This window comes from Archocentrus centrarchus, chromosome 5 (genome assembly GCF_007364275.1).
Source record: "Archocentrus centrarchus isolate MPI-CPG fArcCen1 chromosome 5, fArcCen1, whole genome shotgun sequence".
In the NCBI taxonomy this organism is placed as follows: Eukaryota; Metazoa; Chordata; class Actinopteri; order Cichliformes; family Cichlidae; genus Archocentrus; species Archocentrus centrarchus.
The window spans coordinates 16382497-16394520 of record NC_044350.1 but is presented as its reverse complement, the minus strand read 5'-3'; the positions used below and the strand labels follow the sequence as shown (position 1 = coordinate 16394520).

Here is a 12024-nt window from a genome sequence, read left to right as displayed (position 1 = left end):
CCCATTTCCTTTGGGAAAAAAGTGGTCAGCTATTTTTTTTTAGCTGACATCTTTATGTTTTTAGCTGTTAGCCTTCGGTGCTAAGTAACTTTTAGGGTTACTTTTTCATTAAAGGTCTATACGCAAATCTCACGAAGTCCACGCTGTGAGCGAGAGCAGCTTCTCGGCCTTTGAAAAGGTAAATTTCAGCTGCCTGAGCGGTAATTTTGTGCTCGTGTATGGCTGTTTGCTCGGCTGTGGCGGTAATGGCGGCTGCTACTTCGTCAACTCCTCGCCGTTTTACGAAAAGGGAAGGTGTAGTTAGCTTAATGGCTCCCCGTATCGCTGACGTCTGTTGACGCGGTAACTTGCGTGCCAGTGACAGAGTTACACATATTTGCTCATTGAGACAAAAGCTTGTCCATCCTTTGAATCAGAGGAGAGAAACTTGCCTCGGGTATTGCTATGAAACGGATTTTTAAGACTTAAACTGGTCAACATCCGTTTTACTGTACGTTAGCTACCGTTAACTAGCAGCTGTAACGTTAGAGATCTAGAACATTCTAGCAACGAGGAGCTTTTTATTCCACCTGTAAACGTTTGCATGGGATGGAAGTTGCACACTCTGTAAAATTAATAATCAATTAATTAATAAAGAAAAAAGTTAACAGTGTTAACTGTCGGGCCTGGGTATGTTTCGTAACTCCTTTGTAACGTTAGTTGCATTTGGCTAACGCTATCTAACCAAAGAGGAAGTCGGGTTTTACTGGGTTTTGATTCGCGCTTTCTAAACTGCAGACGAATTAAACTGATTTGACCGCTTGTAAATGTTGCCACGCTGATTTTTTTTTTAATTTATTTATTTTTTTTTAAATGGTGTTAAGTACTAGAAGAGAAGTAGCGAGAAGGCCACAGCGGAGTGGTTACAGCATGTCACAGGCGTACACTCCCAGTGTTGTGCCAAAAAGTGATAGATTGCCCAAAAGTGATTTCCGATGTTTGCATGTGTGTGTTTGTGTGTGCTTTTATGTGTAATGTCTTTGCTTATATTGGTAAATAGACTGTAGTCATCAGGATTTATGAAGGGGTTATATATAAAATTAAGAAATTACAGTGTATCAAAAAAGTGAGTCCACCCCTCACATGTCTGCATATATTTAAGTATATCTTTTCATGGGACAACACTGACAAAATGACACTTTGACACAATGAAAAATAGTCTGTGTGCAGCTTATATAACAGTCTTCATGTAGCACAACAATTCGACTTTTAAGATCCTCAGAGAGTTCTTTGCCATTAGGTGCCATGTTAGAACTTTCAATGACCAGTATGAGAGTGTGAGAGCTGTACTACAGATTTGAACACACCTGCTCCCTATGCACACCTGAGACCTAGTAACACTAACAAGTCACATGACATTTTGGAGGGGAAATGACAAGCAGTGCTCAATTTGGACATTTACGGGTGTAGTCTCTTAGGGGTATACTCACTTTTGTTGCCGCTGGTTTAGACATTAATGGCTGTATATTGAGTTATTTTGAGGGAAGAATAAATTTACACTGTTATATAAGCTGCACACGGACGACTTTTCATTGTGTCAAAGTGTCATTTTGTCAGTGTTGTCCCATGAAAAGATATACTTAAATATCTGCAGAAATGTGAGGGGTGTACTCACTTTTGTGATACACTGTACCTATTTTGCAAGTATCTTTATGTATTTGTGTTACCTATATTATAATCAATCCAGTCCTTTTTGGCCACTTAAAATATCTTTATAGAACTGATTTTATATTTGTTGCAATTTCTGCTGCCCTCTTGGCCAGATCTTTCTTGACATTTTTAATGTCAATGGCACTTTTTAACCAAATAAAGAATTTCTAAAAGTCACTTTGACAAAAACTGATCACAGGTTCTTGTGACAGGAATGTCCTTTCTGGCTCAAAATGACTTGATATCATTCATGAGAGACATGTTTGACAGATTATAGGCCAACACATAATTTATAACAGTTTAAATACAGGCAATCATTTTTTGCCAAGTACCGGAAAATGTTTTTTTGGCAGTCGATCACTTTTTGGCACAACACCGCTACACAGAGTTGTTGTTGACGCTAAAACTCTAAAACGGTAATACTGACTTATTTCTTCCCAGTTACTATGGAAGAAGTACAGCAGGTCAGCAATGGCACAGAATCACAGGCTGCAACCATTCCTACTACCATCACAACCTCTCAGTTCTCACAGATAGGCCAACAGGTAACTAATAGATCCCTTTCAGTATGCATTAAGAAGTATTACTGCCATACTATAGGTTCTCTTACGCTGCTAATAATACAAGTCCGCCTACGAAATGCCATGCTTAAAGCACAAATCTGACATTTTATTACAGCGTCATGTTTAGGTTAATTTATCAAGTAGTTTTTTTTTTTTGAAACTCAAAATTAATTTTATGATGTTTGATGGATTAAAGAAAAAATGAAAGGCAATTTTCAACCAAACACGTTCTGGGGTGTAGTGTGATAACTCTGCTTGGTATAGTCTTGCTGCTCTTTTAGTATCTTAACTTTGTAACTTTGATGAAGTAGTAGAGCAGAAGCTGTTTAAAGTCATATCTGAACAGTAGAAAACAGCAAGTGCATCTGCGAACTATGTACTTAAATGAGGATAAATGAAGAAGTGAATGTGACAGAGCCCATCCATCCATCCATCCATTTTCTTCCGCTTATCCGGGGCCGGGTCGTGGGGGCAGAAGCCTAAGCAGAGAAGCCCAGGCTTCCCTCTCCCCAGCCACCTCCTCCAGCTCATCCGGAGGGACCCCAAGGCGTTCCCAGGCCAGCCGAGATACATAATCTCTCCAGCGTGTCCTGGGTCTACCACGGGGCCTCTTCCCGGTGGGACATGCCCGGAACACCTCACCCAGGAGGCGGCCAGGAGGCATCCTAATCAGATGCCCAAGCCACCTCAACTGGCTCCTTTCGATGTGGAGGAGCAGCGGCTCTACTCTGAGCCCCTCCCGGATGGCCGCACTCCTCACCTTATCTCTAAGGGAAAGGCCAGCCACCCTTCGAAGGAAACTCATTTCTGCCGCTTGTATTCGCGATCTTATTCTTTCGGTCACTACCCAAAGCTCGTGACCATAGGTGAGGGTAGGAACGTAGATCGACCGGTAAATCGAGAGCTTCGCTTTTACGCTAAGCTCCCTCTTCACCACGACGGACCGGTGCAGCGTCCGCATCACTGCAGAAGCAGCCCCGATCCGCCTGTCGATCTCCCGTTCCCTTCTCCCATCACTCGTGAACAAGACCCCGAGATACTTAAACTCCTCCACTTGAGGCAAGAACTCGTTCCTGAGCCGGAGATGGCACTCCACCCTTTTCCGGCTGAGGACCATGGCCTCAGACTTAGAGGGGCTGATTCTCATGCCAGCCGCTTCACACTCGGCTGCGAACCGTTCCACTGCGAGCTGGAGGCCCCCCCCCGATGAAGCCAACAGAACCGCATCATCTGCAAAAAGCAGAGATGAGACTCTGAGGCCACCAAGGAAGAAGCCTTCCGCCACCTGGCTACGCCTAGAAATTCTGTCCATAAAAATTATGAACAGAATCGGTGACAAAGGGCAGCCCTGACGGAGTCCAACACCCACAGGAAACAAATCCGACTTATTACCGGCTATACGGACCAAGCTCTCACTGTGGTTGTACAAGGACTGAATGGCCCGCAACAATGGGCCAGACACCCCATACTCCCGCAGAACCTCCCAAAGAACACCCCGAGGAACACGGTCGAATGCCTTCTCCAAGTCCACAAAGCACATGTAGACTGGTTGGGCAAACTCCCACGCACACTCGAATATCCTTGAGAGGATAAAGAGCTGGTCCAGCGTTCCACGACCAGGACGAAAACCGCATTGTTCCTCCTGAATCCGAGGTTCGACTAACGGACGCACCCTCCTTTCCAGCACCCTGGCATAGACCTTACCGGGGAGGCTGAGTAGTGTGATACCCCGAAAGTTGGAGCACACCCTCCGGTCTCCCTTCTTAAAGATGGGGACCACCACCCCGGTCTGCCAATCCAATGGCACTGCCCCAGATCTCCACGCGATGTTGCAGAGGCGTGTCAACCAAGACAGTCCTACAACATCCAGAGCCTTCAGGAACTCAGGGCGAATCTCGTCCACCCCAGGGGCTCTGCCACCAAGGAGTTGTTTAACTACCTCAGTGACCTCACCCCCAGTGATGGTCAAGTCATCCCCCTCATCCCCAGACTCTGCTTCCACTACAGAAGGCGTGTCAGTGGGATTCAGAAGGTCCTCGAAGTATTCCTTCCACCGTCCGACTATAGCCTCAGTTGAAGTCAGCAGCACCCCCCCCGCACTATAAACAGTGTGAGTGAAGCACTGCTTTCCCCTCCTGAGTCGCCTGACGGTTTGCCAGAATCGCTGCGATGCCGTCCGAAAGTCTATTTCCATAGCCTCACCGAACTCCTCCCACACTCGAGTTTTTGCTTTGGCCACTACCCGAGCTGCATTCTGCTTGGCCTGTCGATACCTGTCAGCTGCCTCCGGAGTCCCACAGGCTAACCAAGCCCGATAAGACTCTTTCTTCAGCTTGATGGCTCCCTTCACCTCCGGTGACCACCATCTGGTTCGGGGGTTACCACCCCGACAGGCACCAACCACCTTGCAGCCACAGCTCTGAGCAGCAGCCTCAACAATGGAGGTGCGGAACATGGTCCATTCGGACTCAATGTCCTCAGCCTCCCTCGGAATGCTGTCGAAGTTCTGCCGGAGGTGGGAGTTGAAGATCTCCCGGACTGGGGCTTCTGCCAGGCGTTCCCAGCGCACCCTCACAATACGTTTAGGTGTGCCAGGTCTGTCCAGCATCTTCCCCCGCCACCTGATCCAACTCACCACCAGGTGGTGATCAGTTGACAGCTCAGCTCCTCTCTTCACCCGAGTGTCCAGAACATATGGCCGCAGATCTGATGATACGATTACAAAATCGATCATCGACCTGCGACCTAGGGTGTCCTGGTGCCATGTGCACTTATGGACATCCTTGTGTTCGAACACGGTGTTTGTTATGGATAAACTGTGGTTTGCACAGAAGTCCAATAACAAAACACCATTCGAGTTCAGATCGGGTAGGCCGTTCCTCCCAATCACGCCCCTCCAGGTCTCACTGTCATTGCCCACGTGAGCGTTGAAGTCTCCCAGCAAGACTATGGAGTCACCAGATGGAGCACTCTCCAGCACCCCACCCAGCAACTCCAAAAACGGTGGGTACCCTGAACTGTCATTCGGCGCATAAGCGCAAACAACAGTCAGGACCCGTTCCCCAGCCCGAAGGCGCAGGGAAACTACCCTCTCGTCCACCGGTGAAAACTCCGACGTACAGGCAGCAAGCCGGGGGGATACAAGAATACCCACCCCAGCTCGCCGCCTCTCACCGAGGGCAACTCCAGACTGGAACAGAGTCCAGCCCTTCTCCAGGAGACTGGTTCCAGAGCCCAGGCCATGCGTTGAGGTGAGCCCAACTATATCTAGCTGGTATCTCTCAACCTCACGCACTAGCTCAGGCTCCTTCCCCACCAGAGAGGTGACATTCCATGTCCCAATAGCCAGTTTCGATAGCCGGGGATCGGTCCGCCAGGGCCTCCGCCCTCGGCCACCGCCCGACACACACTGCACCCGACCCCTACGACACCTCCTGCGGGTGGTGGGCCTGCAGGAGGGCGGGCCCATGTAACCTCTTCGGGCTGCGCCCGGCCAAGCACCACGGGCTAATGCCTGGCCACCAGACGCTCTCCCTCGAGCTCCCTCCCCAGGCCTGGCTCCAGGGTGGGGCCCCGGTAACCCTATCCCGGGCAGGGTAAACTGTTCCCTTGTTTTTTCACTCATAAGGGTCTTCTGAACCGCTCTTTGTCTGGACCCTCACCCAGGACCAGTTTGCCATGGGAGATCCTACCAGGGGGACAAGCCCCCGGACAACATAGCTCCTGGGATCACTGGGGCACACAAACCCCTCCACCACGATAAGGTGGCGATTCACGGAGGAGTGTGACAGAGCCAGCTATATGAAATTATATAGTTGTCATCCATCCATCCATTCTCTTCCACTTATCCTTTTCAGGGTCATGTTTTAAAAAAAAATTGTAAGGTCATCACATTTAAGATTTCCACTTATTGTTTTTTTACTTTTAGTCATACATATGGATATTGGATATTGCCCTTAAAGATTACAGCCAGTAGTTCACAGCACTAGAAAAATGGACAAGTAGTGTGTGTTTGTGGTTCTTGAAATATTAAAAACTACATTAAATTAAGAACAAACCTGTTTTTGCAGAAGTAATATCCAGTCACTCAGTTACTATAATGCTGCAGTAGAAGGTACAGATCTAGTGGAAAATGAGTGTCTCCAAAGAAAAGTGGGGGAAAAAAGCTTTTTCTACAAAAAAATTTAATTAATTTTGCCTGCACCAGAGTTGCACAAGAAGCTTCAGTGGTAAATATCTTGAAAATAAAAAGTATGTTGTGCGTTGGGTGAAAATTTCCTTTAATCATATTTAAGTTTCTATGTGGCGCTGAGTGCACCTTTGTGTACACATACACTAACACCAAACTGCTATATCAAACATACAGTTTTTTTGACAATTTGAACTTTTTTGGGGGGGGGATTTTTCCAGATGTCACTGGGTGGTTCTTCTGTAGCTGTTGTTCAGCTGCCTGGGGGTCAGTTTCAAGTTCAGGGAGTGATCCAGTCTGCACAGTCGTCAGTCATTCAGTCCCCTCAGGGGCAGACTACTCAGGTGAGACTAGCTGGTTTTCTTGGCTCTATATTTAGTTATTCCAAATAAAACTCTTGTGTTAATTCTTGTCTTTTATATCCTAATTGGCTGTCCACTTTCAAGGCCCAGGGTACAGATAGTGAAGACTCACAGGACTCATCAGACAGTGGAGCAGCAACTCAAAAAACCAGGGAAATACTGGCAAGACGGCCATCGTATCGGTAAAACAAATGCATAAAAAAGCTGAAAACCCAGTTATTGTTTGATGAACAGCAATTCAGGAACTGTTCTTTTCTCACATTGTAGAAAGATTCTAAATGACCTTTCATCTGAGGAAGTGGCACACATTGAGGGAAAGGATAGCAGTCCGACATCCACGGGAGTGACAGGTGTTACGGTACCAACTACACCGATCTACCAGACCAGCAGCGGCCAGTACAGTAAGAACTCCTCCCTTCAGTTGTACTTTAATAGAAAGGAGCAGCCACCAAAATGTGGTCCACTGACTTTTGAAATGAGTAATTCCTTTAAATGTAATGTATTACTTTTAAGGTACGCTGTTTGGAGTTTCTGCAAAGGGAAATGTGATTATGCTCTATACTGAAAGCCAGTATTGTTGAAGTACTCACATTAAATGTAACTTTTACTTGTGCCTTATCTTCTGCTAATGCTATCTGTGATTCATTTATTTATTTTTTTAGTTACTATAAGTGCAAATGGCACGATCCAGCTGGCAACTCCAGGGTCCGAAGCCATTCAGGGACTGCAGACTGTTACCATGGCCAACTCTGGTGGAGCCCAGCCAAGCACCACCATTCTTCAGTATGCCCAGACACCTGATGGACAGCAGATACTGGTGCCTAGCAATCAGGTTGTTGTACAAGGTGAGTCAGTAAAATTTACCAGTTTTGAACCAGTTTTATCTGATAATAAAGTGCTCTTTTGTAAGGTTATGTGGACAGTAGATTAATTGGAGCCATATTAAAATGTGTTCAGCTAAATTATGCTCTCTCATAATGGTTTCCAGTCAGAGGAGGCTGCCTTTTTTAAAGGGTTCTGACTTAAAAAAAAAAAATACAGGATTGGCAATCAAATCCACCATCCTGTAATATATACCACTGAGGAGTAGAATATGGGAAAATGTACATACTACACTGAACACTTCCTACCATGCAACATATTGTCTACTTTCCTGAGCAAGGACTACTGTGTAGTGCCCTTGTGCCTGAAAAACTTTACACTGCATCTTGGACTTTACCTGTTCGGTGACACGTGTGTAGTAACTTGCGAAACATAGCTTGCTGAATTTTCCACAATGCTAGTTTCCTTAATTCCAATGACATGACTGAATTACGGTCTAATTAATATTAAGGATATTTATTTGAGAAACAAATCCCGATTGATTGCTAGTTAATTCACAAAGGTGTGAAAACATCCCTCTATTTGAGAAAAGCAGGGTAGAAATAAGGCATTAACAAAAAAAATCCAGTAATAATACAAAGTTTCTGATGCACTGAAGAATTCCTTGTTTGCCAAGTTAAATAACATTTGTTTTGGTGGGTTTAACCACTTTACATAGTTACAGTCAGTGAATAAGTAATTACAGACTAAACAGCTAATGCATGCATGCAAAGCTCATGTGGTTCTGGTTGTCATTCTTTGACTATTGTTTAATGCAGGTGCAGGAGGAGAAGTGCAAACGTACCAGATCCGCACAGCACCCACATCCACCTCCCTGCCTCAGACTGTAGTTATGGCCTCTCCTGTGGGACTATCCCAGACTAAGACTGATGATCCAACACTGAAGAGAGAAATCAGGCTTGCAAAAAACAGGTAAATGTACAATGTAGTATTTGTGAGTAAAAGCAAGGTGCCGTACTCAGTCTGGATGGTGACACTTTCTCGAGTCATGTAAATGGCAGCAAGTAGCACACTAGGCGTTGCTTTTAGCATTTTTAGCTGACACGTCATTTATTACTTTATTGGATTTTAAAGACTTCCTTCCTCCCTGTATTGCTAAAGGATGCACAGCACAGCTTTACAGGAGAAATAAACCAGACATTAATTAAAAGTTAAAAAAAGTGTTTTTATTACTTGTATGTATTTAACTTTACTAATATTGTTGTAGCCCTGGGCAGGGAAGGGGTTGGACAAAATCCTCTATGACAGTATCAGTAAGCTTATATTGCACATACTACATGTTGTGAAATAGTTTGGGTGTGTTCAATCCAAAATCTTTCTGTTGAGCTAACTGTACCCCCCCCCCCCCTTTTTTTTTTCTCTCAGAGAGGCAGCACGTGAATGTCGACGGAAGAAAAAGGAATATGTTAAATGCCTGGAAAATCGTGTAGCTGTTCTTGAGAACCAAAACAAGACTCTGATTGAAGAACTCAAAACATTAAAGGATCTTTATTGTGTTAAAACAGGGTAACCTGTGTGAATAATGTTCATGGATTGGGACGTAGTGTGACAGTGGCACAGCTCAGCCATTTGGACATGATGGGGTTTCTGGGAACACTTCATTTTTTCAGGCTGAGATTCTACAGGGTTTGTTTTTTGTTTTTGTTTTTTTTTTGTTTGTTTTTTTACTCTGTTTGATAAAGTGACTTATAGCAGTGATATTTACTCAAAAATTACAAATAAATTGGCCATTTTTCCACCTGCTGTTTTTTAAAAAAAATGCTAACGCTATAACATTTATAGTTGTGTACATTTTTAATACTGGGAAATTTGAAATCGTGAGCTTTAACGTTGAGTCTGAGTTTCTAAATGTATCCCCTTCCTTTTTTTTCTTTTGTTTTTAAAAACTTTGCTGTTGGATTTTTTTTTTTTTTAAAACAGCATTTTCAGAAATTTGACAATATAATTACTAAGCAGACATTTTCTGTTTATATTATAAGCCAGCAATTTCCCTCATTTCCCTATAAGGAGATGTTACAATTGTCATTCCTTATATTTGTGCAATGCAATATAAAGGGTAAGAAAGAAAGCAAAAGTGACATTAAATGTGGTTTGTTTGGGTGTTTTGTGACCGTTCCTTAGACAATCAGGGAAAAAAAGCACAGTGTCCAGGTAATATTTATTATGTACATCTTGGGAGGGGTGGGAAAGAAGAACAAACAATAAATGAAATGTTGCTGATTGTGTAAATAAATATATTTTCACTCACTCTATGTAGTGTGGCTAATGTATTGTAATAAAAATGTAAGAAGATCTGTAACAATTACAGAGGGAGAATGAAAAATTCTTAAAAATACAGTGAATTTCAGACGTTTGTGCACACAGATGTGCTTCCTTTGATAATAAACCTCCATCCTCTAACCCAGTGGTTTGAAATTCATGTGTAAACTATTAGTAGGCTATTATAAATTGTTGCACCAGGATGTCTGTAATTGTATAACCTGAATATTTTAATTTAAACTCTACATTCCACCATGCAGTCATTTAATGCAGTATCCCATGATGTGTGGCCTGATCATCAAATGGAGGCATGGAGCCTCAACATGTCTTAAGTTAACCTCAGAAAAACCAGCTTCCTCTATGTCTTTCCACGTTGCTCTTGTAACCATGCATCCATCCCCGAGATAGCACCACAGAGGCTCAAACACATACTGCAAAAAGTATGTCCAGGATGAGGAGTCAGAGACAACATGCTCCAAAAAGTAGAAGGCTCCGCCCTGAAACACAACCAGCAAAAACACATCATGTTCATGTGTATTGCTGCTCATAGAGGTTGGCTTCCTGGATGATACTGGTTGGGACTACATGAACTGTGGCAGAGGAAGGGTGTGGTGATCCCCATATAACCACTGGACTCCTGCACTGAAGCCTGAGGTGATCATTTAGGTTCTGATAGCTACGAATTTGTTAACAGTAAACCCTTTTTGACCAGTGGCCTTTTGCATAGTTTACCAACTTTGTACAAATGCACTACAAGCTGTGGCAACAAGTGTGAGGTTCAGGTAAAATATCACCTTCAGTGGATCGACCACAGATATTATGCAGAATTTACATAAGTAAACACCTTGTTGCAGAACTAGTTTAGGAGAATGGCCCGTTTTTCAGACAACCCACGCAGTAGGAATAACTGAGTGGGTTAAGGAATAACCTTAAATGTAACTTGACATGCCACCTCATTAGAAAACACCAAATGCCCCGGATTTACTACATGTTTAGTGGTTTTGGAAATTGGTTAAGAGGTTTGAGCTACTTAAGTCCAAAAGAACAAAAATAGATCCTACATTTTTGCTCATTGTAGCCCTGACTTGTAATATTACGTGTGTGTGTGTGTGTGTGGTGTTACATTAATTAACTGGTGATGTTCTCACAAGGTAAGTTTTCCTTAAAAAAAAAAAAAAAACGTAATCAAATTTATTACGTAGACAATGCGGAGCACTGGTTGGTGAAAATTAACATCACATTCGTAGTATTTTGTAATTGTGACTGCTCCACAAGAAGCCGGAAAATGGTGGTAATAACTCATTAACTACTTAATGCCCCCTAATAGATTAATCCAGCCGTCCTCATGTAACCAACTAGTGCCATCCATGCGCGTTAGTAGCGAATAAAAAATCCTACTGTGCCTGAAGGCAGTACGTTGAGACTTACTGTTTTGAGGATGCGCCGGGTCTCCTGCAGGACCTGCTGCACATCACTGACAGAGCACAGAACCAAGGTGCAGACAACGACGTCCACAGACTCGTCCCGCACTCCCCGCATGTCCTCCCCGGAGACGCATATAAACTTGTCGTAAGTCAGATGCTGGTTTGCGGCCATGCTCATCCGCAGGTACTTCTGAAAGTGCGGGTTGGGGTCAGTGGAGATCACCGTGCATCCGTAGGGGTAAAACCTGAAGTTTGCTCCGCTGCCGCAGCCGATCTCCAACAGGCGAAGCGTGCCATCGGTGTCTGCAAATTTGGCCACGTTGCGGAAGAGCTCTCTCTTCACTTTGTGCATTTTGTCGTTGTATGAAAATGTTATTTTGTAGGCGAGCAAGGGAAACAGGCGTTTGTACACACCACACAACCCTATGAGCTGCATAATATGCAAGGGCAAACTCAGCGCCAAACAGAGTAGTCTGCATAATTTCATTAGACAAAACTTCATTTCTCACTGAGCTTACCTGAAACCTTGCTGGGGCACCTCAAAATGAACGACTTAAGAAGATCAAAGAGATTATTCTCTTTTAACACCTGACCAATGATGCCTCACTGTCACCACAAGGTGGCAGAAATACAGTGCAGCCTACATGAGGGGGATA

The 12024-nt window shown here is 44.2% G+C and overlaps 2 protein-coding genes across 3 annotated transcripts; one reads left to right on the top strand and one right to left on the bottom strand.

Annotated features, from left to right (window-relative positions):
* On the top strand, window positions 1–9428 carry atf1 (activating transcription factor 1). 2 transcript variants are annotated; one of them, XM_030729835.1, is made up of 8 exons: window positions 1–178; window positions 2131–2234; window positions 6663–6785; window positions 6888–6985; window positions 7071–7204; window positions 7466–7648; window positions 8444–8597; window positions 9051–9428. In XM_030729835.1, exons 2-8 carry the CDS (start codon window positions 2136–2138, stop codon window positions 9193–9195), a joined length of 936 nt encoding a protein of 311 aa, XP_030585695.1. In that variant the 5' UTR covers window positions 1–178; window positions 2131–2135; the 3' UTR covers window positions 9196–9428. The 2 variants fall into 2 exon arrangements, with proteins under 2 accessions (XP_030585695.1, XP_030585696.1); XM_030729836.1 differs by lacking the exon at window positions 2131–2234.
* A 375-nt stretch (window positions 9429–9803) lies between these two features.
* Window positions 9804–11898, bottom strand: LOC115780571 (methyltransferase-like protein 7A). Its single transcript, XM_030729837.1, has 2 exons — window positions 11373–11898; window positions 9804–10441 (listed from the first exon to the last, which is right to left on the bottom strand). Exons 1-2 carry the CDS (start codon window positions 11868–11870, stop codon window positions 10205–10207), a joined length of 735 nt encoding a protein of 244 aa, XP_030585697.1. The 5' UTR covers window positions 11871–11898; the 3' UTR covers window positions 9804–10204.
* Between the last annotated feature and the right edge of the window lie 126 nt (window positions 11899–12024).